General features: G+C 35.9%; 1 protein-coding gene across 3 annotated transcripts; it reads left to right on the top strand.

Annotated features, from left to right (window-relative positions):
* Positions 1 to 1193: 1193 nt before the first annotated feature.
* Positions 1194 to 12018, top strand: LOC149818959 (V-type proton ATPase subunit G1-like). 3 transcript variants are annotated; one of them, XM_089985912.1, is made up of 4 exons: positions 1194 to 1256; positions 11286 to 11378; positions 11466 to 11566; positions 11657 to 12018. In XM_089985912.1, exons 2-4 carry the CDS (start codon positions 11291 to 11293, stop codon positions 11798 to 11800), a joined length of 333 nt encoding a protein of 110 aa, XP_089842038.1. In that variant the 5' UTR covers positions 1194 to 1256; positions 11286 to 11290; the 3' UTR covers positions 11801 to 12018. The 3 variants fall into 3 exon arrangements, with proteins under 3 accessions (XP_089842038.1, XP_089842039.1, XP_089842040.1); XM_089985913.1 differs by lacking the exon at positions 1194 to 1256 and adding an exon at positions 1302 to 1399; XM_089985914.1 differs by lacking the exon at positions 1194 to 1256 and adding an exon at positions 1326 to 1384.
* The last annotated feature ends 5717 nt before the right edge of the window (positions 12019 to 17735 follow it).

The raw sequence follows: 17735 nt of genomic DNA, 5'->3' as shown, positions 1-17735 counted from the left end.
ATCTATGTTCTCAAAAGCAAACTTTTGCAAATGAGATCTCATGAGATTTAGAAAGTAAATCAAATTTGCACAGCACCCCCACAAGCAACCAAACGTACATATGTTCCTTCATCTGCTGCAAGCAAGTGAGAAGGCAAAATTTGGGTACTCTCTCTGTCTCTCGTTGAATTTGTTTTGCATGACTTAAAACAAAAGTCCATGTTCTTATGAATGCGTTTGATTCATCTGTTGCATGTTTCAAGGTGACAGGAATGCTCATGTTTGTGTATGTATTTTTTGCAGTCTTGTACTTCATTTGTATTAGTTTGGATGCCATTCTTTTCGAGTTCAACGGCATCCAAGGGAGCTCTATGGTATTACCATCAAACCTCCCATCTCGGATGGAGGTAGGCCGGCACAATGGACTGCCGCAACAGAAAACTGGTCCAGACCCAACACACCTAAAGAAGGAAATGCCTGTCCAATTCTACAAACCCAAACCGTCCATTATTTATATGGCCAGGTTAGGGTCGGCCCTGACTCAACCCGATCCGTGGATTGAATTAGGCAAATCCGGGGATTTAAAAAAAGAATGGATGGGTTTGGGTTTTTATATCTCTGACCTGACTATAACCTGGACCCAAACTTAAACCTGCTCATTGTTTATATAGTTGGGTTAAGGTCAACCCCGACCCATCCTTGATCCGACCCGTTGACAGCCCTAGTACTCAGACCTCCAATTGGAATCCAACTCATAGCTTTATGATATGGATCTCAAATAAAATACAAAGTGCTTACAGATTGGATTTGGACTTATGTGATAGGTCATTTTCAGTTTTCAGATTAAGACTCCAGGATCAGCATTTTCTATTAGTGTGTTTGGATCTGGATCAAAGCCGTTTGTGCTTTTTCACATGTAAAATCACAGGTTTTCATCCTTTCATACTGGATATATATAGTATAAAACACAGATCCAGGTTCAATTCTGGTTCGTCAGATCAGGCATGTACTTGGATCTGGACTTGAAGTCTCATCTTTTCTCTTAACTGATCTAGTGTTTGCAAAATAAACATCAATCCGGATTCAATTATCGTTCGTAATTTGATCCGAATCGAACCCGGATGCGGATCGGTCATTATAAGACTATATCCGATCCATTTGCACCTCCATGATTCCCCCATGGTACAAGGACTCTTGTCCATAGACTTTCATTGTTTCCTGTGGACTTCTTGTAGCGGTCTCTCTCTCTCACTCTCACGAGGCGGCGTGATTGCAAGGTTGGTGCTTTTCCCAGACAATCAAATTCTCCCTTTCCGTCTTAGCTTTGTCTGGAGCCTCCTCTTCTTCTTTGGGTTTCAGTTTCTTTTGGATTTTTACATGCACAGTTGAAAGCAGCAATAAATCAGTAAATTTCTTGTTGGTAGTGTTCTACTTATTTCCTCATCGGATCTGTATGATTTTGACTGTGATTTGTATATGCTATTTTTTTTAGAAGATATCTGTATATGCTATTTGTTGAGAATTGGTATTTTGAGTGTTTGGGTATTTTCCTCTTGGGGGTTTTCTTGGGTATGGTGTAATGATTTTCTTTTTCTTATTACTTGTAGCGAGTTAGATTGGAACCAAGTTGAAATCAAAGCTGTGTTGTTATTTTTGTGAATTGGTGATGACCCAAGTTTGGTTTTTGATGGTTAGACGTGATGAATAGGGTCTGTTCAGTTGTTTCTTGTTGGTTATTTATTTTTTTAGTTGGATCTTGGTCTGATAACATGCTTGGTTGGTATACCTTGTTGTGGTTGGAAGATCAAAATCTTGACTGCCGATTTTGGAGAGGAAGGAGCCTGTGTTTTGTTGTTGTTTGACATTGATTTTGCTGCTCAGATTGAGTTTTGGTTATAAAAAATGTTCAAATGGTTTTGCATTGTTTTTTGCTGCAAAAGATACATGTCTCAATTTAGTTTTTATATGCTTGGAAACACGAATCATAGAAGAATTTGTTGTTTATTCATTTATTCTGAAAGCAATTTCCTATTTTTTAGAGTGACAAGAAGATATCTGGATAGAAATGTAAGATCCTAGAAGCCATAGAGTGAAACTTTCGGGTATTCATTTCTTACTGGTGGGAGCTTAAAAAAATATTGGTTAAATCTTCGATTCTCTGCATTTTATGTCCAATCACCTCTTAAGTAGAGGCTGTATCCATCACTATTGAAGCTGTTTGAGCCTGTGTAGGCTCTTTTTCTTTTCCAGAATTCCTTTTTTTTCTTCCTATAGAGAGGAAGGGAGAATCTTGCTGATCTATTGTATATTGGTATGCTAAAAGTCATAAGGTCCTGCACAGAAATTGTCTTTCCTTTCATATGTGTGTGTGTGTGCTGTTTGCACGTGCATGCTTGCATGTGTGTGTTTGTCTTGTGTTTATGTGGCTGTGGTTATTTGTATGTGTATGTATCTATGCATAGGTTTGCAGGTGGATGTGTGTGTGAAACTGCACTAGTGTGGTGGATGTGGATGTTAACAAGTGCACAATTATTATTACACCTGATGAACGTCAATTTCCATGTTAGTACTTTCATATAACTGAAAAAGGCATTTAAGTAATACAAAACATGATTGCCTTTATTTCTTTTGATTATCCAGTGGTAGGAAACTTTTTTAAGGAGTAATTTCGTCTGTTACAAGCTTTATCAAAATACCATTAGGATTGTTAGATGCATGACATTTTAGCTGCTGTTCTGTTGTTCAATTGGTTTAGTAGATTTTGTATTGCTTTACTGTATTCATAATCATGATCATGGTTTCTCTAGAAATAAAATTGAACTTATATTTTACATCTAAATTGATTAGAAGAGGAATGGATGACCTCTGGAATCTTCATTCAGGATATTGTTCCTTGTTATCTGCTTGCTTTGTTCTAAAAAACAACATTCACCTTATCTTTTGAACAGACCTTGTCCTCAAGGTTGGATGTTTCAGATACATTTGGAACTTATAATTGTATAGCATCCTCTGAAGGCAGTTGTTCCGGTTGAACTCACTAGGCTTACACATACGTATATTTTACTTTTTAAGCCTGTAAGTCTTCTGTTTTCCATTATATCCCAGGGGTAATTCTTTATTTTCCCACCTTTCTTTGTACCATGGTCTTTGTATACTCTTTTAAAGCCTTCTTTCTCTTAGTGAATGAAATCACATTGCAAAATTTGCAAGTTTTTGCCATGCAAGTCAAATACAACTTGGTGTTTGATTCTTTTATCTCATGTCAAGGCTGGACAATCTTCTAGCGTCCTCTTTTATATGTTCAGTGGTTTCCGATCATCCACTGTTGCTAATAGTTGGAGTCACTTCACCTAGTTTTTGAAAAACTCAAAAATAAAAAATCTTATGTTGCCTTCAAAATGTTTTTACTTTTTCCACTCTTTGGTCTGTGCAAGCCCTTGAAGTGCAGTTCATGAGTCCTACTCTTTGGAAGGAATCAGACACAGGTGGATATTATGTCGGTATTTGACATAGGCAGGACTATTTTATGAAGGTTAGGGCATAGGGTTGTGTGTGTATCTTGGGTTTTTTTTGGGGAGGGGGGATGTGTGGTTTGATTCTGGGTTTGCATGTGTGTGAGATTTTGATTTTTCATTGTACAATTACAAATTATCAAGTGAAAGACATTATCATTAGTAAATACAAATGTAGCCATGTCAATGACTTACCATTGAAACAAAGTGTTCAAGAACTTCTGCCTACAGTGTGAGTGCTAATTACTCGTCCTTTAAAATTCTAAGGATTAGTGCAAGAGAGAAAGATATTGTTGAGTGAAGAAAAAGTTGAAGACAATGAATAACAGAGGCAAAACCATGATGGGAATCTAGTTAATCCCCCTTCTTTTTATTTAGACAATAAGAGAGTTTACCATGCATGGCAAAAATGCACTTGAAAACAAAAAATTAATCCAATCAATACATTATAACACCTGCTCAGCCTCATCGATTGAAAAGTGAACAAAAATGGCCTTCCATAAAAAAATCATCTTCTATCACAACACTCTCCCTCAAGTTGGGGTGAAGATATCAATCATCCTCAACATTCTTTGAAGCTCCATGCGCTTGTCTATATTGACCAACCTTCTGGTCACATCAGCTACTTAATCGAGTTCTCATATTCATTTTTCAAATTTTTCTTGGATAAAGTGACAATTTATATTAATATACTTTGCACATTCATGACTCACCACATCAGGATCAATGTGTATAGCAGTTTTACTGTCTCAATAAAGAGTCATGGGTTACACACTTCAATTCCTAATTCATCCAAAATTTGACTCGAGTAATGTTCGGTCACAAGCTTCAAGCACCAAGGCTTTATATTCTGATTCTACACTTGATCTAGAAACTATTAGGCTGGAGGTCCATGACACTGAAGGCAGAATCAGAATTCAAGTGGAAGAGCCTTCTAGCACTGGCAATCTTGTAATATAGCTATACTGTAGGGAACATCCCTTTTGTGGCATATTGCTGTAATCTTTATTTTATTTTGTACTTTTTATTAACATCGCTAATAGGACTCATATATATAATGACAGTTTTCAGGTGTAACTCTTTTTAAGATTGTATATGAAGATCTTTCTGCTCTGCAGAGTAAAGTGGAGTTGGGTTTATCAAATGGTTACCATTGTCTAGTGTACAGACACCATCTATTTTGCAGTTTGCAGACAACCTTCTTATCTCCAAACTCACATCAACAGCACAGATGGCTAGAGTATGTGTATGGCTATTGCTGATTGCATTTTGAAAGGTTCTGGGTTCAAGATAAAGAGGACAAGTGTTCTACAATATATTTAATTCTGATCCCCTCTTTGCGTAAGACAAGAAAATGTATATTCGGTTGCCGTGTCTAAGACCTATTAATAATATATTTGGGTGTGTATCTAATGAGGGGCTGCATAAAGGAATCCCACTAGGCTTTGGTTGAGGATAGAGCTAGTAAGAAAATCCAGTGCTCAACAACACAATATTTCTTGTTTGTGAGTAGGATTACACTGGTTAAACACGTTTTGATGTCTATCCCTTTATTTTCCATGTCAATCTTCAAAATTCCAAAAGAAGGCAGAAAAGCAAATTAATCGGTTGTTTAGATCAAGGTTGTAAAAAATGTATTGTAACCCGTATCGGCCGAGCCCAAAATAAGATACGTATTGTATCTTATCATATCATAAAAAATCATATGTTTTAAATAAAAATTTTAAAAAAAATCCAAAAAATCAGGAAATTTTCTAAAAAATTCAGAACACAAGAAACAATGATGAATTGCAAAAGATAAAACTATAATATCACATACCAAAACAATTATGTGATATGAATGACATGCATAAGACATCAAACATTCAATAATCAAGATCATATGCTATAAATGCAGTGCATATCTCACAAGAAAAATTCAATCAATGAAATAATGTGCATATTAAGTAACGAATCTAAGATAATAAGTCACAAGATTCATAATAATGTGTGTTTATATACACAAAAAAATATCATAAATTTTTGTTTCAATACTTTAACCAATTTTTTTTAAATTCAAACAAAAATAAATTAGATAACGCCAATCATGAGTATCATCATCATCATCATCTTCAATAATCAAGATAATATGCTATAAATGGCATGCATATCTCACAAGAAAAATGCAAACAATGAAATAATATGCATATTAGGTAATGAATTTAAGCTAATAAAGTCAAAATATTCATAATAATGTGTGTTTACATAAACAAAAAAATATCATAAATTGTTTTTTCAATACTTAAAAATTTTGCATAACAATTTTTTTTTTTCAAAATTCAAACAAAAATAAATTAGATAACGCCAATCATGAGTATCATCGTCATCTTCTTCCATTTTTTTTGCAAAAAATCTCCCTAAATCACTCTTAAGCTCTTTAGGGATGAATAGGAACTAGCCCTAAGGGGCCTTATGTGTTTTCAAAAAAAAAAATTGAAATGAATGCACTTAAACCACATTTATAGTGTATCTTAAGATATGCCCCGTATCGGAGTGTATCGTAAGATACATACGCCTATCAAGATACAAGTGTGTATTGTATTGAAACACCCCATAGACTATGTCACATGGGTGCGGGTGCGGGGGTGTGGCACTTTCAAAAAACCTGGGTGCGGGGGTGCGGCAAAAATATAAAAAATTATATATATATATATATATATATATATATATATATATATATATATATATATATATATATATATATAAAGTCTAAAAGTTGGACATAAATGACCCTGGGTGCGTTGACTGCACCCAGGGTCAGGTTGACCGCATCAGGTGCGGGTGCGACACGGGTGCGGCACCTAGTTGGAGAATCCCTGTGACATATAGGGCAAAAAAAAAAATCTTGGCAATTTTTTTTAAGTTCGAGAATTGGACCAAAATGACCCTGGGTGCATTGACCGCACCCGGGGTCGGGTTGACCACACCCGGTGCTGCACCCGCACCCGCGTCGAGTTGCGTCGATGAGGGTGCGGCACCCTGCTAGCCGAATCCTTTTGACATAGCCCATAGATATGATATGGTGCAATACTTGCAACATTGGTTCAGATCTATGTCAGAGGGACTCGGCTAACTAGGTACCGCACCCGCATCGACGCAACGCGACACGGGTGCGCGTGTGTGTGTGTCACCCGGTGCAGTCAACCTGACCCTAGGTGCGGTCAACGCACGCAGGGGTCATTTATGTCCAACTTTTGGACTTTATATATATATATATATATATATATATATATATATATATATATATATATATAATTTTTTATACTTTTGCCGCACCCCCGCACCCATGTGACATAGGTTCAGATCCTTCATTTGGTAGCTCTCTCCTAGTGGTAAGGGACCTGGTTTGGTGGGCTGCAGCTTAGTAACACTCCCAAGCAAAAGAGAGGATTGGGTATTGGCTGGTTGAACATTATGATTAAGGTGCTTTTAGCTAAGTGGTGTTGTCTATGTGCACTTGAGATAAGAAACAAGTTGATTTATTAAACGCTAAATATGAGATCTCTGGTCAGCCATGGAACTAGACAACAAACAACAGTTGGAAAAAACGTTTTAGTATCTAGAAGGGATGGCTGAAAGTCATCAAGGATTTTGAAGCCTTTATTGCTGCTAAACATGGAGATGGGTGTCAATCATAGTCACCAGTTTTGCTGATATGTTGAAGATATTTTCAAAATATCACCTTAACACACATTTTATAAAAAATATTTTTATATTTTTAAATGTACAATTTCTTTTTTCTTGTATTTTAAAACTTCTATACTTGTTTCTTTATATTTTTGAAAGGAAAATATTACAAACCTATTACTTTTGATCTTTATTAGTAATTCTATCAACTTCTAAAACTTTCAAGTTTTTCTTGAATTTTTTTAAAGAAAAACTACTTTTTAGAAAAAAAAACTCTCTTGAAAAACCTTGTCGAGAACGATGCTGGTGACATGGTGTAAATTAAAGTTTTGGACTGACATCTGGTGTTGCCAATCCTCTCTAGTGTCCAGCTTCCCACCTCTTTACACTCTCGTGAGCTTAGTAGCCAAAGTTGTGCCTCGTCGACCGACTAGGAGCCTTGTTGGCCTAGGCATACGCCCGGTGCCTAGGCCCAAGGACCTAGTCAATGGACTAGGTCTTGGGTGGCTAAAGGTTGGTAGATAAGGAAGTGAGGGGGTCAAACTCACACACACACACGCACCCTTCTCTCTCTCTCTCATGTTTGTGCCCTAGCTCCTAGCGGATTAGAAGAAGATGATGATGAATAAACCCTAAAAATCAAGGTACATACCTTTCTCATCCCCTTCTTCTTGGTGCAACCCACCCCCTCTCTCTTCTGCTTTTGTTTTCCTTCCTATTCTTCTTCCTCTCGGCCCTCTCTTCTTTTTCTTCTTCCTCTCGGCCCCCTCTTCTTCTGTGTTTTTGCTTCTTTTTTTTTTTTTCTCCCGACTAAGCTGAGTACCATCTAAGCGCTAACTAGGCTTTTTAGGGGCCTAGTGCTGTGTATCACTTTTTAATACATAGCTCGCCAGGGGACCAAACTGCTGGGTGCAGGATTTTTGGACTCCCAATCAAAGTTGGAGTGTATTGTTCGTAAGGACTTCAAGGATAATGAGTACCAGCATTGTTTAAAGCTGCTTAAAAAGCTGGAGGGATGGAAGCCTAATGAAGAACAAGACCAGGTCACTCAGCTGGCTGATCACGCTAGTATCTTTGAAATATCTTTTTTCTATCATGCTTGTTGCTATGGTACCTGGACACTCCATTTTGCACCTCCCGTACCCGTGTCGACCCCTGGACACGCCATTTTACCCTCCGTACATACAAGTTTGTATTGAATTTATAATTTATAATTTATAATTTATAATTTATAATTATATTTTCAGTTTATAACTTTATATTTTCAGTATATATGTTAGATATAACATATATATTCAGATTATATTCAGTTTATTTTGTATTTATATGATATTTAATATATATATATATATATATATATATATATATATATATATATATATATCCGTGTCGTACCCTCCGCACCTGCACCCAGGTGACAGCTTTTCTAGAACCAGGAATGGTTTGGTTCTCAAAGCAGGGCTATTTGGGGTCTTGGTCTTCACCAAGGACGCAAACTGTTGTGTGGCTGGTATCTTTTGACAGGGATCACAAAGTATGTACTGAAATAAATTTGTAAAAGTGTGGCCTATATTTGGCTGGTAGATGCCCTATGTGCTGGAAAGAGGAGGACAGCAGGCCTCAACTTCTTTGGTTCTGCGCTATATGCATCACCTGTGCTCATTGGCATGGTAGTTGGGACTCTTTCCTCAATCTTGCTTAAGAAAACTAATCCTGGGACTATGTAACATTCGGAAGGGAAAGATATGGAAGCACATTTGGAGGTGGTGAGTGCAAACTACATTTGTGGTTTGTGCTATTTGAGAGGAAAATGTTCAAAGGCCAGGTTTATATTCTACATTTTATTCATGTCCAGGCTATGTCACATGGGTGCGGGTGCAGGGATGAAGCACTTCCAAAAAACCCGGGTGCGGGGGTGCGGCAAAATATATATATATATATATATATATATATATATATATATATATATATATATATATATATATATATATATATATATATATAAAGTCCAAAAGTTGGACATAAATGACCCTGGGTGCGTTGACTGCACCCAGGGTCAGGTTGACCGCATCGGGTGCAGGTGCGGCACCTAGTTGGAGAATCCCTGTGACATATAGGGCAAAAAAATTTTTCTTGGCAAATTTATTTTTTAAGTCCGAAAAATTGGACCAAAATGACCCTGGGTGTGTTGACCGCACCCAGGGTCGGGTTGACCGCACCCGGTGCCGCACCTGCGTCGCGTCGACGCGGGTGCGGCACCCTGCTAGCCGAATCCCTGTGACAGTGTGTCCAGATGATGTTTGAGATTAATGCCTCAGCGGAACAATGACCCTTCCTGGCTGACTGTGTCTTGGGTATGATGTATAGAACGATATGGACTGTTCATTGCTGTGTCTATCTCTGTGATAACTCATTATTATTGTTGCTTCATAAATAAAAAGTTTTCTCCTTGAAAGGGTAAGAGGGGAAAAACTAATTTGTTATGTTTGTATGTCATGTATTTAGGATATTAGAGTTTTTAAAGTCGTCCATGCATCTTAGTGGAACTTCCCTTTCCGGTTTATTGATGTGACACATCTCACTTTTTGACATGGGAACTCTGTGTGGTGTGTTTCCATTGTTGTGTATACTTGTTCTGTTCTTTTTGTGAAACAGATTGGAAGTTTTGTCAAATTTTATATTATCACTCGATCAGCCTATTTCTCATAGAGTGGAATTTTGTTCCTTTTAGGCGTGCTCTGGTTTAATTGCCATTATGTTGGATTTGTTGATGTTTAACATTACAGGCTGATTCATCCCCTATCATATTTACTTTTCGTTTTGAGAATGTATTTTATATTATACTGATGGTAGGCCTAGGACATATATGTCCTCACTCCTCACTAATACAGTATTTAAATAGTTTCCAAGCTTGTCATTTTCCATATACAATTTTCGTGGGAACTAATCACTTCCAGTGCCTAGCATACAATATTCATGTTTTGGGAAATGTAATTGTATTTCAGCTTATAGTGTATGATCCTAAATCTAGATATTAGGTAATCGTAAAGCAAGTGTATAAGGGTGATTTGGTCATTGTATTCTAGTGAAGTAATCATTATGTGTTTAGAAGTTACATTGTGTGATGTATCGTCACGTTAATCAACACATGGAAGCCATTCAACAAAAGCTAATTTATTGGGATTTCACCTTATGGTTTTGATGTGCTAGGTTAAATTATGAAAAGAAGCACTGGGTTCATGTGCACAGTACTCCGAGTTGGCTAAGTTGATTTTGCTTTCAGTCTGTTCTCTGTGGTCTGTCAGACTGTCAGCTAGCATTTTTGCTGGTTATGCTAGTACGGCTGCATGTGAGCCAAGCCAGAGCCTGGGCTGATCGAGCTCGCCTTAGTGCCTTCAGCACAGAGCTTGTGTTTGACTGAATGAAGTTTGTTTCAGCTTGGAGCTGAGTGAAGTAAAGCCTGGGTCTTTCGAGCTCGATTTTTAGTGCCTCGGGCACCAGGCTTGGGCTCAGCTTGACCGCACTTGTTTAAGCTCAACTTCAGCCAAGCTTGAGCAAAGCTGAGTCATGTTTTGCACAATAAAGAATTATTTTCTTTTTGTCTAACAAATTAATATATGACAGGATTTGAACCCTGGCCTCCCTTTCAAAAGAAGAGCAGGGTTACCATTCTAAAGTCCTTTGCTCATGTTAAAGTTTATAAATGTGTGTGTGCATGTTAAATGAGCTTAAATGAACACATTTTTAAGTGAACAAGCTTAGAACAAGGCTTAGGCTTAGGCTTGGCTCGTTTAGTAAACAAGTGAGCATAAGCTGAGCCCGAGCTTGTCACAACAGGCTGGGGTCATCAAGCGGCGATATTACAGTGTACACTAGGTCGTCTAAGAGAAAGATTGAAGCAAGAAAAGGGAACTTGTGAAAGAAAATAAATGAAATGAAATGTAAACTATAAATATAATAGCCTTTTAATTGATCAATTGCAATCCATAGAGACCAACAAATTGCTATAAAGATTGACTGGGTTAACATCTTATGGGGTAATTTGCTGGGGTCTTCTCTCTCTTCTATGTTCATTCTTCTTATATTCTCCTTATTTCTACACTAAGATCGTGGAACTGTCTCTTACAGCAATCATGGATTCCAACAGGGGTCGGGGAGGAATTCAGCTTTTACTTGCTGCAGAGCAAGAAGCTCAGCACATTGTTAATGCTGCCAGAGCTGGTACATTCACATATCTGTTATATCTGCTTAATGGATGAGTTTTACTGGACAATTTTCACTAAATACTTGAGCTTGCTTTGTCTCTAGCAAAAATGGCCAGACTGAAGCAGGCAAAGGAAGAAGCTGATAAGGAAATTTATCAGTATCGTGCTCATATGGAAGCTGAATTTCAGAAGAAAATTGCAGCGGTAAATGTTCATTGGATTATGTGTTCCAATTTTTATGTTTTATACCATCATATGCGTGACTCTCTCTCTCTCTCTCTCTCAAATAAACAGAGCAGTGGCGACTCTGGGGCTAATGTGAAGCGCCTTGAACAAGAAACTGAATCAAAGATTCAGAACCTGAAAGAGGAGGCTTCGAGTATATCACATGATGTGGTTCACATGCTTCTCAGGCACGTCACAACCGTAAAGACCTAGGCATATCCCCAGTAGCCTGTCATCTTATCATATGTGTGAGCTCTCATTTCTGATGGGATTCTGAATCCTAGTTTTCTTGTCTTTCATATTTCGAATGCCTTTTTTCGTCTGTATCATCTTTGGAGGTGCTCAATGTAAACCATATGGTCGACACTTATTTTATTGAAAAAACAAAACAAAATAGATGCAAAACCATGACAATCCTGTCATTTATTGCTTATTTCAGATCCATATGAACAAATATATTGGTTTACTCGGTTAAATTTCACTATAAGCACTGAATTGTGCTGTGGAAACCTTTGAATTGGTGTATTTTCATCCGCGTCTATGTGAAGATTATAGTTGTTTTTTCGTGAAATTCCATTGAGCTCATCGATGTGCTTACCTTTCACTTGTGGGACTGCAGCTTGAAGCCTATAGAATGGCCAGGTTAATGGGTGGTCTCTCCCATTATGTGGACGCCACTCTTTTTGAGGTCAGTTAACAAAGGTGGTACTGGACAGTCCTCTAGAGTAAAACAGTTAGAAATGATTCGGTTTTCATGTTTGAAACTGCTTCATTCTTTGGATGGATGATTAGTTCTATTAATCATCATAACTGCTTGAAATCCATTAAGAAAAAATCGCCTAATATGAGATCCTCACCGTGAGATGGCTCCTGTTGTGCCACCAAGTTGAACTCCATTGATGAACTGAAAAAAAAAAAAATCATTGGAAAAGGAAAAGTGAACTCCATGGGTGTCAAGACATATGAACCGGTTCCAAAAGCCTCCATGAGTAGCAAACTCCATAAGAAGTCCTCCAAGGAAGACGTCTCTCATAAACAGACCAGGTCCATTCCAGAAGCCTCCATCAGTAGCAAACTCCATAAGGAGTCCAGGAAGAAGCCTCTCACAAGACAAACCAAGACCACTAGAGTCCCATTGCCAACACAAGTGTAATCACGAAGATATACTCGTGTAAAAACATCAACCAAAGTCCTTTTCAGTAAGCCAACTAGCTGACCTCCAATGTACGTGCTTCTATATGAATAAGACCCTCTATCTCACGATAATGTGTGTGAGAGAGAGAGAGGAATCGTGGACGTAGGTCTCCTTGACCGAACCATGTTAAAACTGTGTTCCCTTGGTGTTTGCGTGCTTGTGTGAGTTCGATCTCTTAACCGAACCTATGCACACACAGGTGGTTGGTGGTCTTGAACTTTGAAAGGTCAAAATCACTTGTTAGTCAAGGAAAACGGCCTTTGACTAAAATGGTAAAGCCTTTGTGAGTTGCTTGACTGTTGACCATATTAAACTTGTGGGCTCACCCTCACTTGGGTCAACAAATATTGATTGCTGAACCAGAGGTAGCAGATAAAGGCTGCCGATTTGAGGGGTCAAAAGTTTGACTCGGTGACCCTAACTAAGCTTAGTCGGCCCTAAGTCTAGCAGGTTGGTCGCGAGTCATGACAGCTGAAGTCCACAACTGTCACAGATTTCGGCGATATTTTTGAAAACTATTGTCATTTTGTTTTGATATATATTTGGAAAATAATAAATCTGAATATTTTCAAAATTTTATTTTTTTTAATATCACTATTTTTTTTATGAGAGAGAGAAATTCACTCCCCTCAATTTATTGTGGTATGGGCTTGAGTTTAATGGTCTAGGTCGGCCCAGTTGATGAGGTTCATCGCTTGAGTGAAGAAACTGCTCGAAACTGCAAAATTCAAAAAATTAAGTATATTTTTTATAGTTTGTCATAACAAAGGAGATGAGAGTTGAAAGCCGACAAGGACTCCATTCATCTGGTAAGGACGACTAGTGAATGCCACCATGTTGATGGGACTTTTTAAGTTCGAAACCCACAGGTGGTGTCTCTTGCCTTAAGGTTGAAGCTGGGTAGGCTCGCCGGTGAGCATGAGAGTTTTACCAACTGGCGGTGTCGAAAGAAAAAGAAGATGAGAGTTGAACCTTCACATTTGCAACAAAATTTTGCTGTGTACTACTCATTCTGTGAATTTTGAATACATAACCTCGAATACTAATTAAAAGAAAAAAGAAAAAATAGAGCTTAAAGAGCTTAAGCTCAGGTTGGAGCTTGATTTCTTAAACTAAGGCCCTGTGCAGAATCTTGAATCCGGGATAGGAGTTAATGCATTTGGCAAACAGTTGGTCAAACTACAACTTGGGTGGCTGTTTGAAAACTGGTAGCTGGGATGGGAGTAAATGCATTTGGGCTGAGAAGTGGCACTGTATTTACACTAAAGCATAGAATTGACAACTACCACCTCTAGGGGAGGTAGTTGCCCTTGCCACTTCTCATCCCAGCTATTAGTTTCCAAACATGGCCTAAATACAGTTTAAGTGTAATACCTCCGTATTTTTTTACAAATATTGAATGAATAAAGATAAATTTTATGTCTCAATTGTGGGTAAAATTTTTATTTAAATTAGAATTTAATTGGCTCTCAATTTAATTTGAATTTCATTTGAGAGTTAATTTCAATTTGGAGTTAAATTTCATTTGAGATTTAATTTGAGTTGAATTTTATTTAAGATTTAATTTAAATGTAAATTTATTTTGAATTACACAAGAATTTGAATTTGGTATTAAATTGAATTTGAATTTTATTAAGTGTGAATTTAAATTTAGAGTTTAATTGAATTTAAATTTAATTAAATGTGAATCTAAATTTAGAACTTAATTGAATTTGAATTTGGATACAAAAGTTAATTGGGATTTGGATTGGATAAGGATTTAACTTAAATAGAATTGACATCTAATTTAATTTAGATATTTAGTAAGATTTTGAATTAAAAAATTTAATTAATTTATTTATTTAATCAGACAAGTAGGATCCTAAGGGTAGGACACCCCCGACCCATCCTACTTGGCTAAGAATCCCATACTCACCTAACTTCTAATAGCCTAAGAATCTACCTTAATTAAAGTCAAAAAACCAATTTAGTTTTCTAATTAAGAAATATGTTAATTAGCCAATGAAATTGAAAACACACAAGAAAGTTATTTTGAATTTATTTAAGTAAGATGGATTCCAAGGTGGGACACCCCACCTCCCTCATCTAAATTATTAATTTGAATAATTAAAAAATGGCCTAATTGACTAGAAATCCTAGATAGTTAGGGTTACCTAATTAGATGCCCATTTTATTTAGAGACCTATTTAGAGGTCATTATTATATAAAGTTGGGTATACTTCTCCTTTTCTCATGTTTTTATTTAGGAAGAAATCACATGGTATTGAGAATCTCATGTGAGAGCTTATAAAGGGAGACCCCAACTCACGTTCCTCCCTATTTTCATATTTTTTTTTATCTCTCATTATTTTCCTAATGCTTTCATTAGTAATCTTTCTCTCACCCTAGTTTTATCTCTTCTTTCTTCTTTCTTCCTCCATATTTCACGCCCTGGAGTTGGTGCAATTGATCTTTTGTTGGTGGTGCAGCCAAAAAGAGGGTAGTCATCAAGGAGAAGAAGCTCTTTTTAGTTTTTGTTTTCAGTTTTTAGCTTTCAAGATAGGTGTATGTATGATGTTAAGGAGCATGTGCATACTAGAATTCAATTCTCAAATGTATACAAATGCATATAACAATCATAATTGATGTAGAGTATGATGTTGTTCAATCCATTAAGCTAATCATTTTTAAAAAAATCATTTTGATGTAATAGCATAAACTGGTTTGATTCTTTGAAATTTTATTTTATGTGATGCATGTTATATGTTGTGTGTTAGATTTACTTATGAATGTTATGTATTAAGTGAGGTTTATGTAAATCTGATATTAATTGATTCATGACTATTTAAAAAATTTAAAAATTTGATTCATTTATGTAAAATTGATTTCTTTTAAGAAAATTAGGTTTTCTTATAAAAATACATTAGATCTTGCATGTGTTTTATATTATGTATTTAATCTTTATGAATTCAAAATGCTAGGATGTGTACATGCAACTGTATGACACATTTATATTGAAATCAAATCATGAAATGCATGAATATGGTGCTTTCTTTATGAAAAACATAGAATTTTTCGTGTACTTGTTAAAAATACATTTTGTCCGGTGAATTCTATTTTGATTAGTCTGAAATATATTCATAGTTCTCTAAAATGGTGAATCTAAAATTCTTAAATTTTAAAGGTGTATTTTAGACAAGTACAATCTCAAAAAAAGTTTGGGTTCGTTTGAGATTCGGATTGTTGTTGCACATTTTTGTTGATTTTATTTCTCTCAAATTGTTTGATGTGTATGGTTAATATTTTTATGTATGTTAGTTTATACAATGAAGAACACACGATAAAAAATTTATGCATAGATTTTTTACGGTTGGATGATTAAAAATCATGAAAGTTTATTATGAAAACCAAAATTTTTGGAACAGTTTGTTCTAAAACAAGAATAGAGTATAGTGTATGAATTTTAATTCTCAAATGGAGTTTAGACTTGATTTCTTTTGAAGATTTTGTCAAATACACTCAGCTAACTACAATAAAATTTATAGAATTTATTTCATTGTATAAATTCATTGGTTGATAGTTCTTCAATAAAGCCAAACCAGACAGGTATGTTCTTTGAACAAAAAATCAATTTTAGTAAAATATTTATTACTTCCTGATCCGGAATGAGATTCGACTCCTGTAGATAGCTAACACACTTGTGCATCTACTATAAAAAATGTAGATTTAAATTCATTGTATTTTATCCATAACAAAATTTATATTGACATATAAATTTTGCCTTTGCAGTTTTGAATTGAAACTTTTGTTTGCATATATGTTATGATTTTAGAAAATGAACTAGTTTGACATGTATAGGTCATAGAGCTGGACCGTAGAAACACACACACCATTAGAGTATTGTGTGTGGACCTAATGAAGCTATACAATTACACTTTTAATTGGAATCGTGTGCTAATGTATATGTTATAAAATTTATATACAATGTTAAAGTGAATTGTGTGCCTAGTTAATGTGTTTGTTTAATAACATTATATGCAACTTTATATTACTTGCAGCATAAGTTTATGATAGTCAATTTAATGTCATAATATGCATCATAATGATATATGTTGATGTTATGTGAATGCTTGCACATGTGAATGCTCATGAAAGAACTTAAGGTTCAAAGAATCGATTTAGTGCTACGAATGCACAAATTGAATATGTTGCATATACTTATCACGGTCATGCTGCAAGACATAAAAAATACATGTATGCACATGTTGATGAATGCAATTATGATTTAAAGAACCAATGTGGTGTTGTGTGTGCACAAATGAATATATGTTTGACCTGTAATTTTCAATGTCAATATGAGTATATCAGTTATTGTATTTGTGCATGTAATTATAAAAGTTTTATATATGCACATGTGTATTCATGAAAGCATGTTGAGCATTGGTTTCAAAAGAAAACTAGGACATGCTGAATGCATTAATGGGCTATCCATGCGAATAAGCCATATTGACCTATAATCTTGATAAAGGTAGTTATAATTTTTGGAGATTCTGGGTATACCATGCAAAGGTATATGTTACTGAAAATCTCAAACTTAGTACAAACTTCTGTGTGACCCAATATCTGTTTAGTGAAAGTATTGTGGTATTATGGCTCACCTGATCTCCAGTCTACAGGTGGTAGGAGGTCCGAACTACCAATACTTGTCATAGGCAATATGTCTATATCTTCTGCTGAGGTTTATAATGTATTATGTTTGTTTAGTGACCACTATTGAGATTTCTCTCGACATTGAACGACCCTCATTGGATCTATCTCAATAAGTCACTCATAGAAATTTAAATTAAATAGAATAATAAGCACCTGAGTGGTCTCTTCTTATTCATGACAGTGGCTTGCGAGTACCCTTAAGAATGGTAAAAAGAGAAACAATAACCTTACCCTTGAATACATTTATTCGGTAAAACTTGTGTG

The sequence above is a fragment of the Nuphar pumila genome, chromosome 13 (genome assembly GCF_984573655.1).
Source record: "Nuphar pumila chromosome 13, dmNupPumi1.hap1.1, whole genome shotgun sequence".
NCBI classification, from domain to species: domain Eukaryota; kingdom Viridiplantae; phylum Streptophyta; class Magnoliopsida; order Nymphaeales; family Nymphaeaceae; genus Nuphar; species Nuphar pumila.
This window is presented reverse-complemented; position numbering and strand designations above follow the sequence as displayed.